Source organism: Mustela nigripes, chromosome 9 (assembly GCF_022355385.1).
Source record: "Mustela nigripes isolate SB6536 chromosome 9, MUSNIG.SB6536, whole genome shotgun sequence".
Lineage (NCBI taxonomy): Eukaryota > Metazoa > Chordata > Mammalia > Carnivora > Mustelidae > Mustela > Mustela nigripes.
Genome location: NC_081565.1, coordinates 7,552,045 through 7,568,482, shown reverse-complemented (window position 1 = coordinate 7,568,482; position 16,438 = coordinate 7,552,045). Strand labels below are relative to the sequence as shown.

Genomic DNA, 16,438 nt, shown 5'->3' with positions numbered 1-16,438 from the left:
TCAGAAAGGCGTCTCTACTCACAGACCGCAGATGCTCCCTGCTCAGCGGCCATACATTCAGGGCAAAAGGGCGATGAGGCACTTTATCCATCTGCCTGTTCTCCTCTCTTCCTGCTGCCACACCCTTGGCCTTATGAGCCTTCCAGATCAAAATCTGGTTCGCGTCCTATTGCTCTAGAAGCTTGTTCAGAATCTGGATGGACGGAGATGGGTTTGGCCTCGAGTTAGGGTTGGGGTCACACCGGAAACCTGCTGGAATAGGAGGCACAGGGAGTGGGGTTCTTTGTAGGAACTTCTGGTTCTGCTCTCTGGTCCTCAGTCACTGTCTCATTTAAATCCTGATCTCCTTCAAGGCATGAAGACATCTAACAGCTTGAGGCCAGTTGGCGGATGCTACAGCTCCTCGACCCAGCTGTCTGCTGGTGAGACTTGCCAGATAGGGACGTAATGATGATGACGGTGACCATATATTGAGTCCCTGCTCCACGTCAGACCCCTCGTGTGCTGCCTCTGTTGGGTGGCTCCCTTCTCAGTTTCACAGATGAGGAAGCCAAGGCCAAGAGCAAGGCAGTAACCCCCCCAAAACACACTCCAGCTTGGGGGGCATCAGACACTCCCCATCTTAGAGCAGTAGTCACTGACCCAGTAACCAAGCACCCTCAAATGAAATCCAAGATTATAATGTTTAAATTCTAAATCGTTCTTTTTTTTAAAGATTTTATTTATTTATTTGACAGAGAGAGAAAGCACAGGCAGGGGTAGCAGCAGGGAGAGTGAGAAGCGGCAGGCTCCCTGGGAGCCCAACACAGGCTCGAATCCTGGACTCTAGGATCACAACCCGAGCCAAAGGCAGGCGCCTAACCAACGGAGCCACCCAGGTACCCCTAAATTTTAAGTCATTCTAACCTGAATTTGCATTAAAGCGCAGTAAATGTCATTTGCTCCTTCCTTCCAGGCCGCCCATCCCCTCCAGGCCCAGGCTAGTGGCTGGCTAGTCTCTCCCTGATGGTCTCTGACAGGCTTTGACCCAGAGTTCTGATGCCTCCCTCCTTTCCACCCCCCTCGCCACCAGCCAGCAGCGGAGACTGGGCCCTTTATATGCTCTGGCAGTTCTTTCGTGTTACACAGCACAGATGGAGCCCATAGCCGCCCCTCTAGAAAGTCTCCAGTGATGTTAGATATTCTTGGAGGAACTGGGGGTTCGGAAGCCAAAGCAGATGGCGCTGACTCAGTAACTGAGCAGTCCTAGACCAAGACAGATCTAAGAGCTGTAGCCGGTCACTCTGCCTTTCCAGGAGGCAAGACCCGGCTCAGGGACCAGTTCACCTGCCCCCATGCGCTACCAGGTATTCCTCCCTTGGATACCGAATGGCAGAGTGGCCAGGGGAATAGACCTCACCCTCAGGCAGGCCTGGCTCAAATCTGCTGTGGGTCTCATTCCACGTGATCCTGATAAGGGACTTTTATAGACGAATACACACAGAATGATACATTTATATAAGGTGTTAAAGCCTCATAAAAAGCACTACAGCATGCTTACGGAACATGTGTTGCAAATGTGCAAATGCACGCACGAGAATGACAAATACACCGAAGTCAGGAGAGCGGCCACCCAGGAGGCAAAGGATGGTTACTGTGGTGTTTCCTTAGATCCCCAGTCACAAAATGAATCCATGGCTTCAAAGTGCTTCACTGAATTAAAAAATAGAGAGATAGTAATTCTACTTGTAGTTAATATACGTTGAGCAAGTATTATGTATCCGGCATGAGTGTTTGTATCTCTCTTGCTGATTCTTCTCAATTCTAGGAGTTAGAGGTCATTGTTATCCCTACTGACAGATGGGGAAGCAAAGACACAAAGACAGAGGAATTTGGCCAAGGCCTCCAGATGGCAGATGACAGAGCCTAGATTTAAACATGGCTGTCTGACTCCAGAGCCCAGTTTCTCTGCTATCAGGAAAACAGTACCAGTATAAAAAGATGACAGGATTCTGGTGTGAATACAGAACATGAGTCAGCATGGGCTGGAACTAATAACTCTCTAAGAATTAGTTTAGGGGCGCCTGGATGGCTCAGTTGAGCATCGACTCTTGATTTTGGCTCAGGTCATGATCTCAGGGTCCTGGGATTGAGCCTGCATGGGGCTCTGCGCTCAGCAGGGAGCCTGCTTGAGATTCTCTCTCTCGCCCACTGGCCCCCCAGCCTGCATGCAGATGTGCACAAGCTCTCTCTCAAATAAGTAAATAAATCTTAAAAAAAAAAAGAATTATTAGTTTACACCGCAACCAAAAAAAAGAAGAGTGGAAGTAAGACACAAAACAATAAAAGCTGGATTTCCCAGGACAGCAAGCTACCCCTCCCCGGTTCCCCGTGCACTACCTGTTATGGAAGGAGCACTGTCAGAGAGCAAGTACCCAGGCACCGAGATGTCGTCCGTTAGCCAAGCAGCTTTTCCTTCCTCATAGAAGAGTATATTCTAGAATGATACCAAATAATTCCATCGCTAAAGGTAGGGAAGAAACCCAAACCACAGAGACAGCGATCAGAGTTCTACTCCTTAGAGTAAAAAGTAGCATTGGATGCAACGTTGCCAAGAAGCTTGTGAAAAACCAGCTGCTGCTGACCTCCAGCATCCTTGAGCAAATGGCAATTTGCCTGGTGGAAACAGTCATTTAGAGAGAAAAATGATTTGGAGGACCAGTTGTCAACACATATGCTTCCCTTTTCAATTGGAGCAAACAGCGATGAACGGTTTGAGTCCCCTCTTGGCAGGAGGTCTCCCTCAGCAAAGGCAAAGGTCTCAGAGAAGGCTCGTTCTCTTCGTTAAAATCCCATGCTCGGATGACACCAAACGCACAGGCAACGAAAGCAAAAATAGTTTGAACCACATCCAGATGTAAAATTTCTGATATAAAACGACACAATCAACAGAGTGAAGAGGTAGCCCACAGATGGTGAAAAAAATTTACAGATCATGTATCTGATAAGTTCATATCCAGAATATATAAAGAACTCCTGCAACTCAACAACAAAATACCTGACTCAAAAATTAGCAAAGGACCTGAATAGATGTTTCTCCAAAGGAAATATACAAACGGCCAATAAGTACATGGAAAGATGGTCCACTTCATACATCATGAGGGAAATGTAAATCAGAGCCTCAGGAAACCAGTTTACTCACTGGATTACTGGTTTATTACAAAGGATATTAAAAGATATAAATCAATAGCCAGATGAAGAGATACATAGGGGGAGGTCCCAAACAAAGGAGCTTCTGTCCCAAAGGAGTTTGCAGACCAGCACAGGGACACATGGATGGCTTCCAGTTGGTCAACCCATGAGCTCTCTAAACCTTGTCTTTTTTTTTTTTTTTTTAATGAAGACTTTATTGCATAGGCACAGTGGATTAAATCATTGGCCATTGGTAATTGATTCTGCCTCTAGCCCCTGCTCCTATCCCTAGCAGTCAGGAGGTGGGACTGAAAGTTCCAGCCCTCTAATCACAAGGTTGGTTCCTCTGGAAACCAGCCCCCAACCTTAGGTGCTTTCCAAAAGTCCCCTCATTAACATAAACTCCAATGTGGGTGAAAGAAGTTTGTTATAAATATTGAGACACCTTGGGGCTCCTGGGTTGCTCAGTGGGTTAAGCCTCTGCCTTCAGCTCAGGTCATGATCTCAGGGTCCTGGGATAGAGTACCGCATCGGGCTCTCTGCTCAACAGGGAACCTGCTTCCCCCTCTCTCTCTGCCTGCTGCTCTGCCTACTTGTGATCTCTCTCTCTGTCAAATAAAATCTTTAAAATAAAATATTTAAATATTGAGACACCTTTATCACACTTATCACTTAGGAGATTATAGGGGTTTTAGGAGCTCTGTGCCAGAAACAGAGATGAAGACCAAATATGTATCTCATAATATAAATCACGTATCACACATGCAACCTAGTGGTTCCACTTCAGTGCATGTGCCCGAAAGAGTTGAAAGAGGGTCTCTAAGAGATATTCGTATACCATGTTCATGCAGCATTGTTCATCCAGCCAAATGCTGGAAGTAACCCAAGTGTCTGCTGACGGATGGATAAGCAAAATGTACCACTGACACACAATGGAATATTATTCAGCCTTAAAAAGGACATCGGCGGGACGCCTGGGTGGCTCAGCTGGTTAAGCGGCTGCCTTTGGCTCAGGTCATGATCCCAGCGTCCTGGGATCGGGCTCCTTGCTCAGCAGGGAGCCTGCTTCTCCCTCTGCCTCTGCCTGCCACTCTGTCTGCCTGTGCTCGCTCTCGCTCCTCTCTCTCTCCTCTCTCTCTCTGACAAATAAATAAAATCTTAAAAAAAAAAAAAAAGGACATCGGCTATGACACGAATGAACCTCGAGGAGATTATACGTGGAGGAAGCCCGTCACATAATGACAACTACTATATGATTCCACATAGATGAGGTACTTGGAGTAATCAAATTCATAGAACCAGAAAGTAAAATGGTGATGGCCAAGGGCTCAGGAGAAGGGTATGGGTCGTTCGTGTTCAGTGAGTAGTTTCAGTTTTGCAAGGTGAGAAGAGCTCTGGAGATGGATGGTGGGGGTTGCACAGCCATGTGAATGTCCTAATGCCACTGTACACTTAAAACTGGTGAAGATGGGGCGCCTGGGGGCTTAGACAGTTAAGTATCTGTCTTCAGCTCAGGTCATGATCCTAGGGTCCTGGGATCGAGCCCCCCCATCCGGCTTCTCACTCAGCAGGGAGCCTGCTTCTTCCTCTCCCTCTGCCTGCCACCCCCACCCCGCTTGTGCTTTCTGACAAATAAAATCTTTTTTAAAAATGGTTAAGATGGTAAATTTTATATGCATTTACCACAATTTAAAGGTAAATTTTTAAAAAATCCACTAAGGATTGAATGTTTGTGCCGTCCCGTCCCCCCCCCCCCCCCCCCCCCCCCCCCCCCAGCCCCGCCCCGCCAAACTCACAGGCTAACAACCTAAAGCTCAAGGTAACGGTTTGAGGTGGGGCCTTTGGAAGGTGATTAAGGCCTTCGGAGGTTCTACCCTCATGAATGGGATCAGATGTTCTCTTCATAAAGGAGACCTCACAGAGTTCCCAGCCCCTTCTGATTTGTGGACACAACAGTAGTAGGTCTGCAACAGGAAGAGGGCACTTGCCTGACTCTGCTGGCCCTGACCTCAGACTTCCAGCCTTCAGAACTCTGAGAAAGAACTTTCTGCTGTTTTAAGCCACTCGGTCTGCTGCCATTTTGTTACAGCAGCCCACATGGGCTAAGACACTCCCATGCTCAGAAGTAGTTTTCTGGTTGGTTGGTGCTTTCTTTGTGAGTCGAGGGCCCCTGGGGCCAGAGTTGAAAGAGCCCCCGTTTCCGAGCGGTGAGGACAGCCCAGCTCCATGAGTGCCCGGCTCGTCGCCTGTGCCCCCAGTGGGCAGTGCCTCCTGACCTTCATGCAGCACTGGAAGGATCAGAACCTGTGTGGCCGCAGTCAAGTTCAAGCCCTGGGTGCTGGAGGTTCTTCAGCATGCCGGAGGAGGCCCTGAGACTACATTTCCACATGGAAGTGTGAGGGACCCAAGGCTGAAAACTTCTCTTCACAGCACTGAGTAAGCCATTTCTCTGGTAGCAAGGAGCTTGTTCAAATGGTTTATCTTCAGGATCTGGGTGGCCCATCACTCCGGAGCCAACATAGCAAGCTTTTGCTAAGCCATATTTTAAAATTACATCAAATCCCAGAACAAAACTTGAAGAAACTCCTTCCAGAGCTGAAAGCTCCGGGGTCGATTGTGAAAGTGACCACCATGCTCTGTGTCTCCTTGCCTTTCCTCTGGGCTGCCTGTGACCTGCTCTGACCGCTGGAATGTGGCAGGAATGGGCTTGCACTCACCAACCCTAGACCTCAGCAGGTCCCGCCACTCCTATTCTTACACCCTTCTGACTCTGTGGCTGCCGGATTAGCCAGCTGGGCCAGTCGGCTTGGTGGTGGGAGGCAGTCTCCTCATTGCCCCCGCCCACAGCTAGCCACAGCAGGCACACGAGTGACCAGCTGGTTGAGAGACACAGGATGGGCCCAGCCACGGTCAGACGGGCCTGGCCTATCCAGAAGAACCAGGAGCTCAACAAATGGTTCTTGGCTTCAGCCACTCCTCTTAATTGCTCTCTACCAAGCTCTCCATTGGTTTTGACAACACCCTTACACATGGAGTTTTCCAAGCTCTGATCCAAATGAAGTCAGCTCCCTCAAGCAGAACCGTGGAGCTCTTTCTCTGTACAACCTGTCTTTCCCCAGAGCAGAACCCATGAAGCCCTGTCCCCGAGCTGGGAGGCAGACCTACTTTTCCCGGACTGATAGGGCTCTGCAAGTGAGCACTACGGGGCGGCAGGCCCTGGTCTGAGCCTGCCCCCAATGGTGTGGAACCCCAACCCTATGAGCTACGTGAGGTGCGGGCCGTCAAGGTCCAAGGATTCTCATCCGGTCGCCTCCCGGACTAGAGCTTCGACCTTGCCAGTGGGCTCGTGTGGGAAGTCCTCTCTGCTGTACCTGATTGGAGCCGAGATTCTGCAACACAGGACTGGAGGGGGAGCTGTCTTGCCTGCTGAGGAAGGCCAGCAGCCTGCCCCTCCCAGGATGAAGCTGTGACCCCAGACTAGAGCCTGGAGGGTAAGGAAGCCCCCTCCTTCTTGAACACACCTGCTCAGAACAGTGCACCCCAGCTTAAACATTTATAACCCAGAACTGGGCATGGGGATGGAGAGTGGTCATGTTTTCTTTTGACACCAATTACATGGCACTTTTCTATACCATCTCTCCAAGTCTGGGTCTCCAATGGTTCATTTCTAACAGTACTCAGTGCAGACCCCATAGGTTCAAGGGCTCAGTGCCACAAAACTGCCCCCACTTCAGAGGTTAGCCACTAGTGGGGGACCCGGGCTACCCATACTTCTGCCCAGCTGACTCCAAATTCGAGAGTTCGGTACCTCCTCCGGCTTGGTAATTCATAGAACAACTTAGAGAACTCAGAAAAGCACTCTACTTACTGTTTTATTATAAAGGATACAACTCAGGAGCAGCCAAATGGAAGAGATGCACAAGGCAAGGGATGGGGGTGGTGACTGGTGGTGGCCCAGAATGCCCCTGCCTCCTCCAGGCACACCACCCTCCCAGAATCCCCAAACACTATTGTTTAAGCATTTTTACGGATATTACATTACATGGGCAGAGTTGATTAAATCATTGACTGCTGGTGACTGAACTCGGTATCAAGCCCCTCTATTCCTCCCTATAGGTTGGGCGGCAGGGGTTGGGGTCTACAGAAAGTTCTAACCCTCTAATTATGTGCTTGGTCTTTCTAGTGACCAGTCCCCATCCTGAAGCTGTCTCCCACCCACAGTACCCGCATTAGCATAAACTCAGGCACAGCACCAGAGGCTTGTTATGAATAACAAAAGATACTCTTCTCATCTAGGATGTTCCTCTGCCAAAAACCAGGGGCAAAGATCAAATGTATATTTTTTATTAAGCCTCAGCTGATAAGGGGGTGGGTTACTGCTCAGATACCACACTCGTCCTTGCAGGGGTTTGGTAGATTGTCCTGAATGAATGCTTCTCCATTTACTGTATGCCTTTAAAACCATTAACAGACACTTTAAATGATTCTTTTCCTTTTTTTTTTTAATATTTTATTTATTAATTTGACAGAGAGAGACACGGTGAGAGAGGGAAGACAAGCAGGGGGAATGGAAGAGGGAGAAGCAGGCTTCCCGCCGGGCAGGGAGCCCAATGCAGGGCTGGATCCCAGGAGCCTGGGATCACTACCTGAGCTGAAGGCAGACGCTTAATTGACTGAGCTACGCAGGCATCCCAAATGATTTTTTTAAAAATTATAATTGTAGGGTACCTGGCTGGCTCAGTCAGTTAAACATCTGCCTTCAGCTCAGGTCATGAGCCCAGGGTCCTAGGACTGAGCCCCCAGGTGAGTTGGGCTCCCTGCTCAGCAGAGAAATCTGCTTCTCCTTCTCCCATTCCTCCCCACTGCTCATGCTCTCTCTCTCTAATAATATATAATCTTTAAAATAAAAGAAAATAAAACAATAAAAAATATGTTAAAATAATCTCCATGAATTAAACTGTTGTTTTGCTGGGGAGAGGGTCCATTGAGTTCCTTTCCAGAATTCCCTCCCCATGCAGCCTTAGTCAGTCCGTAGAATTTTACTGTGTGCTCACTTTCCTCCTGGGTTCCGGGGACGCAGCCACAAACAAGACAGTCTGGGTCCTCATGTCCTCACACTAGTGAGGGGTAGTAGTACATGTCAGTAGTACATGTCTCTCACACATACACCCAGAATGAATGGATCTGTCATGCCATGTGCTCCAAAGGAGTGGGCAAGGCTTCAGACATGTTGATTGATGCCTAGCCTCCCTGTCTCCCTTGGGCCTAGGCTTCCTGCCTTCCAGAGTCTCCCAGAGGTGGCAGGGCCCCAACCCCAGGGCCTCTGCCCTGGGCCAAGGCTGCAGTCTGCTGGGTTGTGTGCGCCATCACAACTCCTAGCCACTGGACTTTGTGGTCTGGCAGCTCCAGGCTCACCACTACCTGTCTGCAAAGCAGGACACAGAAGGCGGTTCATGGAACGGCCCGGAAAAGGTGCCCCTAGGGAAGGTGATGGCCCGTGGCCCCAGAATAGAAAGCTTTGGAGAGCATCTTCAAACAAACCTCAGAAAGGGATATCCTCTGACCTGCAGTTATCTCGCCCCCACCCCCAGTGGGTCACCTCTGCTGCAGGACGGCAGCTGCATTCATAAGCTGGCGCTGCCCCCCAGGTGCTAACGAAGGCAGAAGCACAGGTCCCAGAGCTGAGTCTTTAGTGGGCTCCGAGCAGGCTGAGGGGCTGCTGGCCACGCTCTCCCATGAGGTTGGGGATTCAGAGCTCCCCCCTGAAATGGGCCCCAGGTAAAATAAGGTAGAAACACAGGCACGAGGAGGGAGAAGGGCAGCTGGGGGACACCGTGGTGATCCTTAGCCTGGGCTAGGCTCCTGCCCCCACAGGAGGTTGGGGAGGGAGCAGCATCCAGCGGGATGAGGGGGCATGGCACTGGGCTGGAGGGGCAGCCCTATGCGGGCCCTGAGTCTCAGGCACTAGGCCAGGAGCCTCTCTCTGGAGCCTTAGTGTCCCCCTGTCTGCAGTTCCAGGAAGGCAGAACCCCCCCCGCACGATTGTCTGTGCAAAGGTGCCTGTGGGCAACTGTGAGGGCCTCTCCCTTCTGCCAGTCCTGTTTCTACCCTCCCAGAGCTGCCTCAGGCTGCAGGAAACAGATACCCTAGGTAAAACAGGCCGCCACAGGTTGAGGGTATCAGGATGTTGGAAATCCCAGAGGCTGCCTAACCCAGAACGGGCTGGAGCCTCACCTTTCTGGTCTGCTAATGGTGACATTGACTGCCACTTACTAAGCACTTACTGCACCTCCGGACCATATCCCTGCACTGTGCACTTTACATACAAGGTCACCCTCAGTCCACAGCCTGGTCTCCCCATTTTACAGCTCAGAGAGGTCAGGCTGCTGGCCCAAGGTCACAGTGGATAGAAGAAACTGACTAAACTTGAGCCCACTCTTTACCAACCACTGCTTCAACCTGCCTCACTGTCAAGAACAAACACCCACTGCCTGTGCTCCTGGCCTGTCCCTGTTCCCCTGCATCCATTGCAAGGATCCCACTGTTCACCACCTCAATGTGGAAGTGATACTCAGCTTCCCCTTGTCCAGCCAACAGGCTTTCAGGATAGAGCTGCACAGCCATCTCTTGCTAAGTGCTGAGCTCTAGGACAACAGGGATGAAAAGCACGTGGCCACTGCCCCAGGGAGTGCCTGGGCTCTTCTAGGCACTGGGTGGACAGCAGGCATACAGGCATAGCTGGCTGGGGCAAGGGCTGGGAGATGGAGGGTGGTGGGGCTGGTGCCTAGGTGGGGCTCTGTTGCAAGTCAGCGCATCTGACAGCTGGACACCTACCACCTATCCCGCTGCCCCAGAATGCTGCCACCCCAGGCCAAAGCCTATAGTGGGCCTTTGTTTGCCTGGGTCAGCATGGGGAAGATGAAGCACTTCTATGAAGCCTTGTGGGAAATGGAGCCAGTCTCTGGACAGGAATGTCCTGGGACTCCAGCTTAGAAGCCTCTAATATAGAGCACCTCTTAGCGTACTGCCTCCCCACCATGCTTTGGGTGAAGTGAGAAAATGATTTGCTGTGTAGCTAGATCATCAAAAAATTAATGAGCTGGTCTCAGAGGGCTCAGGGGAGAAGCTCATTGGCCTGGGACCTGGCTTCTAGTTCTGCGAAAGTCCCCTTTCTCTGACTGGCAGGGTGGTGGTTTCTAGGGCTCACCCACTAGGACATTTCCACCTGGGGGAAGGTGAGGTGGCCCCAGAGCCCCAAGAAGTGCCCCAAGAGCCTAGCATCCTGATCTTTGAGATGCCATGGCCTGGGACACCGCGGCCTAGGGCCTCTGTGGTGGTTGGCCTTGGAGGCAAAGGCTAGTTGCTAGTGCCCAGTCTGGCCAGGAAGAGGGCAGGGTCCCTTTAAGCTCTGCCTCACTCCCTCAGTTTGTTGCTATGTATGTGACCAACTTCCTTAGCAACCACCTGGCTTCTTAAAGGGGCCCTGGGGCAGTGATTGCCACCAGCCATGGCTCCCAAAAAGAAGATAACCAAGGGGGCCAAGGAGCCCGAGGTCAAGAAGAAGAAAGGTGGCAAGAAGGATGCCAGCATAGCCAACAAGCCCATGGAAATGACTTTAGGCGAGGAGAACCGAGAATTCTACCATATCCAGATCCGGGACCTGGAGGACAGGCTGGCCCGGTGGGTAGAGGGTCAGGGAGCCTGGTCCTGCTGGGTTAGAAGCCCTGCTCAGAGCTGACCAAGGGGCATGCTCACTCAGGGGCCCATGTTTGGCTTCCTATGGGGTATCTAGACCCTACCCTCACCCCCCAGCATGTTTTCTCATAAGTAACATTAAGAGGCTTCATAATTTGGCCCCACCCTATCTCAGCTCCCGGAGTCCTGGGGTCCTAATGCTGACTGGCAACCCTACCCCAGGCAAGTAGCACCCCCCGCCCCCCGCCTCACTCCTGCCCTGCGGGAGTGTGTTTTATAAAAGGACAGCATTCAGTCAGTGGGATGAACTGAAAATGGCAGCCCCCTGGCAGGTGGGTGGATCCTATGTCCTTTCTTCCACCAACCCTCCCACTCCCACCATGCCTGTGCGGATTCCCTGCGCTGCGTGCCCCACTGACTTACCCTCCTGCCGAGCCCACGCTGGGCCCATCTCCCTTAATGTAAATGAGGAGGGTTGTCTCCCCGTGACTGACTGTGTGACATAGATGGTAGTGTGTGTGGGAGGGGTCTCTAATTTCTGAGACATGCACACTTGCCCATTTTTCTCATTTTAAAACTAGTTTCCGGGACGCCTGGGTGGCTCAGTTGGTTAAGCAGCTGCCTTCGGCTCGGGTCATGATCCCAGCGTCCTGGGATCGAGTCCCACATCGGGCTCCTTGCTCAGCAGGGAGCCTGCTTCTCCCTCTGCCTCTGCCTGCCATTCTGTCTTCCTGTGCTTGCTCTCTCCCCCCCTCTCTCTCTCTGATAAATAAATAAAAAATTTAAAATAAATAAATAAATAAATAAAACTAGTTTCCTCCAAGTTCTGATTGACCAGCCAGCTTTCAGGGTGACCCTTAAAAGACAAACCCTTTTAGTGACCACTAGGCGGCAGTTTTTCCCCAGGTGATGCTGCAGGCACAGCGAATGCTGAGCCCTTCATATGCGCCAGGTGGGTCCTGTGCTGGTGCTTACCGTGTCCTTGAAACAGTTCCATGAGAGGTCCTGACATCATCCCCATTCTACAGGTGGAGGGACTGAGACTCAGGGAAGGAAGTCACTCCCCGAAGGAGGTGCCGGGATGGGACCCCTGGCCCTTCTGACCTCCCCCCACCAAGCTGCTTCTGTACCGCCCGATGCCCTGTATGCAGTAGCCCTTCGAAAGATGTTGGTTGAGTAAATAATGAAGTAAAACATCTTTCCAAAGAACTTCTACAAATTATACCATTGGAAACCAGTAAATCAATTTTATGATACTCTTAAAAATTCACAAGTTTCCCTCAAGCTGAGACACCAGATGGAATGTGGTTGGGAATAATGCATTTGGAAGACAGTTATTAGGTGCTTACTCTTTGCCGACCCTGCTGTCAGGCCCCAAGAATAGAGGCGAAGGAGGTCAGGGGTCTGCCAAGTGAAGACAGATACAACCTCAGGTCTTGACTGCCCACCAGAACAAGGGCCCACTTACAGGAGGGCACCAAAAAGAGGGTCACGAATGTGGCTCAGGTCCACGAAGGCTCTACTGAGGAGACTCACCAGGGTTCACTCGGCGAATGAGGGTAGGGAAGACAGCTTGCCCAGTTTCCTGGATCTCTGCCCCGCCCCACGCCAGGTACCAGCGGAAGTGGGATGAGCTGGCCGTTCAGGAGAAGCTGTTCCGCCAGGAGTTTGAGCAGTTGGCCAACAACAAGAAGGAGATCGTGGCCTTCCTCAAGCGCACACTCAACCAGCGCGTGGATGAGATCACTGACCTCAATGAGCAGCTCCAGAGCCTGCAGCTGGCCAAGGAGATGGAGAAGGACGCCTTTGAGGCACAGCTAGCCCAGGTGCGCCATGAGTTCCAGGAGACCAAGGACCAGCTCACCACAGAGAACATCATCCTTGGTGAGAGGGGTACTGGCAGGAGAGTCTGGAAGCCCACACCACAGGGGAGGGAACCCAATGCTCTTGCCCTTGGGGCTCTAATCCCAGCTCTGCCATTGACTTTGTGGCCTTGGGCAACACTTCTCTTTGACCTTCAGTTTTCTCATCTGGGAAATGGGTATAATCCATCTATCTTGAGTAACAGCAGCTATGTGCTGCTTCTTCCCACACATTATCTAATCTAATTGTCCCAATCATTGCCCAAGACAGGAAATACTACCACCCAGTTTGTAGGTGAGGAAGAACCTCAAGAAGTTTAGTGTCTTGCCCAAGGTCACCTAGCTGGCAAGCATTGTTTTGAGGATTAAGGACAGCATTAGTGCCTAGCCCAGAGAAGGTGTTCAAGTTCAGTGGCTGTAGTCGCTGTCACTTTCCAGAAAACAGAAGTCAAGGGAGTCCTTTCCAAGGAGGTGGAAACTAAATGAGATTTCATAAGATTAGTGGCAGAGAAGAGGGGGGCATTCCAGATGAAGACCATGTACATGGGTAGGACTGGGCATGGCATGTTGTAGGGACAGGGGTCCAGCCCCACTGGATTGGGAAGCATAGGGAAGGCAAGTGGATGTGGAGGCAGCCATCGCTGCCCTGCCAGGGCCCCGCCCTCCCGAGGTGGTCCCTCACTGGCATGTGCCCTGCGGTGGGGCAGGGGGGAAGCTGGCAGCTCTGGAAGAGTTCCGGCTGCAGAAAGAGGAACTCACAGAAAAGTTCGCGACCCTGGAGGACCAGCTACGGAAGCAGGAGTGTGACTACAAGGATTACGTGTACAACCTAGAGAAGAAGTCTGTGCTGGACAAGGACAGGTGGGCAGTTTGGGTGCTGGGGCGAAGCACAGTTCAGTCCTTAGCCCTCCGACAGCCTCCGCTTCAAATTGCACTAGCTCAGGGTGCAAGGACTCCCCAGCCTGGCTGGTGATTTATAGAGGGCAGGAGAAAATAGATAAGCTCCCAGCTCTAGTCCTTACACTGGCATTACCGAATCCTTAAGACTTCCTTTTGGCACTTTCTGTGACTTAAATTATATTTGCTTAATAGGTAATAATAATAATCAATATGGTTTCAAAACGCCAGGGGGTAGAAAGGGTCTACAGTGAAAAGCCTCCTGCCTGGAGCCCCATTCCTCCTGGGAAACAGAGCATAGTGGTGGCCCTAAAAACTCTGGGGAACCCCACCTGGGAGGGCGGTGCCTGTGCCCACTCTGCCTGATGTCCCCTCCTTCCTATCCATACTGCCTAGACTGAGGAAGGAGATCATCCAGCGCGTGAACTTGGTGGCCACGGAGTTCCGCAAGGTGGCCACTAACCAGATGTGGGACACGACAAAGCGAGCCATCATGGAGAACAACACGGTCACCCTGCAGCTGTCCAAGATATCCCGGCAAGGCATGCAGCTGCTGCAGGAGAATGAGCAGCTCAAGGGCACCCAGGACAAGCTGTGCGAACAGCTGGATCTGTTGGAGAACACCCAGAAGGCCATGGCCAGGCATAGTAGAGGCCACCATAAGGTGTGCCTGCCAAGCCCTCATCACAGGGCATTTGGCACATAAAGTAGGAGGGAACCCTAGGGGTGCTGCTTCAGGGCAAACAGTGTGGCAGGGTCAGAGCCAAGTCATGAGGGAGGAAGCAGTGAGGAGACAGGGTCCTTTGTGGGGGCCCCTGGGCACACCTCTGGTTTTTCTTTATTTGGTCTAAAGCCCCCGTAACTCACTGAAGTGGAACCCACCCCTGGGTAGGCGGGGGCTTTCACCAGACATGGTGCTGGGCCCCGAGGACCATGGCTGGCTTCTCTGTACAACGGGGTGAGCTCTGGTTGAGTCCAGAGCCGGGGGAGTGGGGCTAGCCAAGGGCCCGCGGTGGGCCCAGGGTATGGCCACCTGCCCGCACCTGCAGATCATCCTCATGCTGACTGAGAAGTGCCTCGAGCAGCAGCAGAGCATGGCAGAAGCCGAGCAGCTTCGCCTCCAGCTGAGCCAACTGGAGCAGAGCCTCAGGCAACTGCAGCAGGACAACCAGGCCCTGAGGTGGGGCCCAGAGAGGGGCGAGTAGTGGGAGCAAGGATGCGGTGGGGGAGGTAGGACGTGGAACTTGAGCCCATCCCTTTTGGGGCACATGACATGACACAGGCCAGTGGCTTCCCCTTTCTCGAGGGGTCCTGAGGCTAAGGCTGGGGCTGGAGGAGGGGCCCCTGTGGGCTAGAGAGAAACTGCCCAGCACAGGGAAGGGGCTGACTTGTCCCCGGTCCTGGGTCCAGGAGTCAGAGAGACCAGCTCAACTTGCAGCTAGAGAGGCAGCAGACTAAGGCACAACAGCTACAGCAGGAGCTGACTGAAGAGCAGAAGGTTCGGGCAAGTCTGGAGACAGCCCTGGCCCATGCCACCTTCTTCCTACAGGACATTCTACAGGTGAAAGGAAGTGGGTAAAAGTCAGGGGCGGAGGGAGTGGGCCAATGCCAGACACTGCTTGGAGATAATGGGGACACCGGGAGATGGCCAGGCCAGGGCCAGAAGCCCCACCTTTCCCGGAGAGACTCGAGGCAAGTTTATCCTTTCCTGATCCTGTATTCCAAAGACCTCCTGAAGGTCTCAAAGTTGCTGGAGTCTCTCTCTGAGGCCCTGGAAAGCCTCGTGCTTCAAGCTTCCCATCTGGAGAATGGGTATCCCACCACAGCCATGGTACACTTGGAGAAAACAGGCACCGGGGCTGGAGTTTTCCAGAGGTGGGTGTTGGGGCCACTCTGGGCCTGATCCCCATGGGCCCACGCCCACTGGCAGATGCAACCTGACGAGGAGGACGGCGACTTTGATGTAGTGTTCCAGCTACAGTGCAAGGAGATGCTGCAGCAGCTGCTGACCATGCTCAGCTCGGCCATGGTCCTAAGTCCCCAGCTGGCTGTGTGTCCCCGCCGGGAGAGCAAGCCCCATGGCCCACCCAAGGAGAGGTGAGTGACCCTGAATGACTTCAGAGGAGGCAGCCGTGGGAACCTTTCCAAGGGCTCTTCTCAGCTGACCCTGGGCCACCAGAAACCTGGCTCCCCAAAGCCTTTCTGAACCTCATATGAAATAGAGGTGGTGATGCCAGTCCCCTTTCCACAGCCAACCTAGCACCCAGCCACCCAAGATGGGGTCTCTGCCTTGGCAGCTATCCAGCATCACACCCTACCAGCCGGGGGACCTGGGCCTGGTGCCACGACGGGCCCACATCCCACCCAACCCTGAAGACCTCAGGCTGCTCTCACACACCACCCGTGTGGGAACCTTCCAGGTGCATAGCTGCCCTGAGGTAAGAGTGCCGGGGCCCCAGAGGTGGCAAGATAGCAGCCAGCCCGAGGTACAGATTCATAGCTCTGCCACAGTGCCATTGTATGGCCTGGGGGCTGTGCCTAGCTCTCTAGGCCTTCATTTCCCCATCTGTAAAATGGGCCAAAGAAAAGTGGGGCAAGGCTGCAGTGGGCTAAAGCATGCCCACACATCGCCTGGGAAGGGGGCTTGCTGGACCCTGTTGGCGCCTCCTCCACTGGCAGGCGAAGGGTGGGACCCGCCTGAGGAGGCCTCAGCTTCAAGCCACATCTTTCATCTTACAGATCCACACCTCTGGTTCTCCAAAAAGGTTCAAAAAGTTTAGTCTTCCCGAAGTTTCTCTACTTTCTAAGTAAGA

General features: G+C 52.4%; 1 protein-coding gene across 2 annotated transcripts; it reads left to right on the top strand.

Moving 5' to 3' along the window:
• The first annotated feature begins 10,506 nt into the window (after nucleotides 1-10,506).
• CFAP157 (cilia and flagella associated protein 157) lies at nucleotides 10,507-16,436 on the top strand. 2 transcript variants are annotated; one of them, XM_059410748.1, is made up of 9 exons: nucleotides 10,507-10,851; nucleotides 12,479-12,750; nucleotides 13,436-13,589; nucleotides 14,022-14,289; nucleotides 14,675-14,805; nucleotides 15,036-15,186; nucleotides 15,556-15,722; nucleotides 15,877-16,063; nucleotides 16,365-16,436. In XM_059410748.1, exons 1-9 carry the CDS (start codon nucleotides 10,679-10,681, stop codon nucleotides 16,434-16,436), a joined length of 1,575 nt encoding a protein of 524 aa, XP_059266731.1. In that variant the 5' UTR covers nucleotides 10,507-10,678. The 2 variants fall into 2 exon arrangements, with proteins under 2 accessions (XP_059266731.1, XP_059266730.1); XM_059410747.1 differs by having other exon boundaries at nucleotides 15,877-16,417.
• Nucleotides 16,437-16,438: the final 2 nt, after the last annotated feature.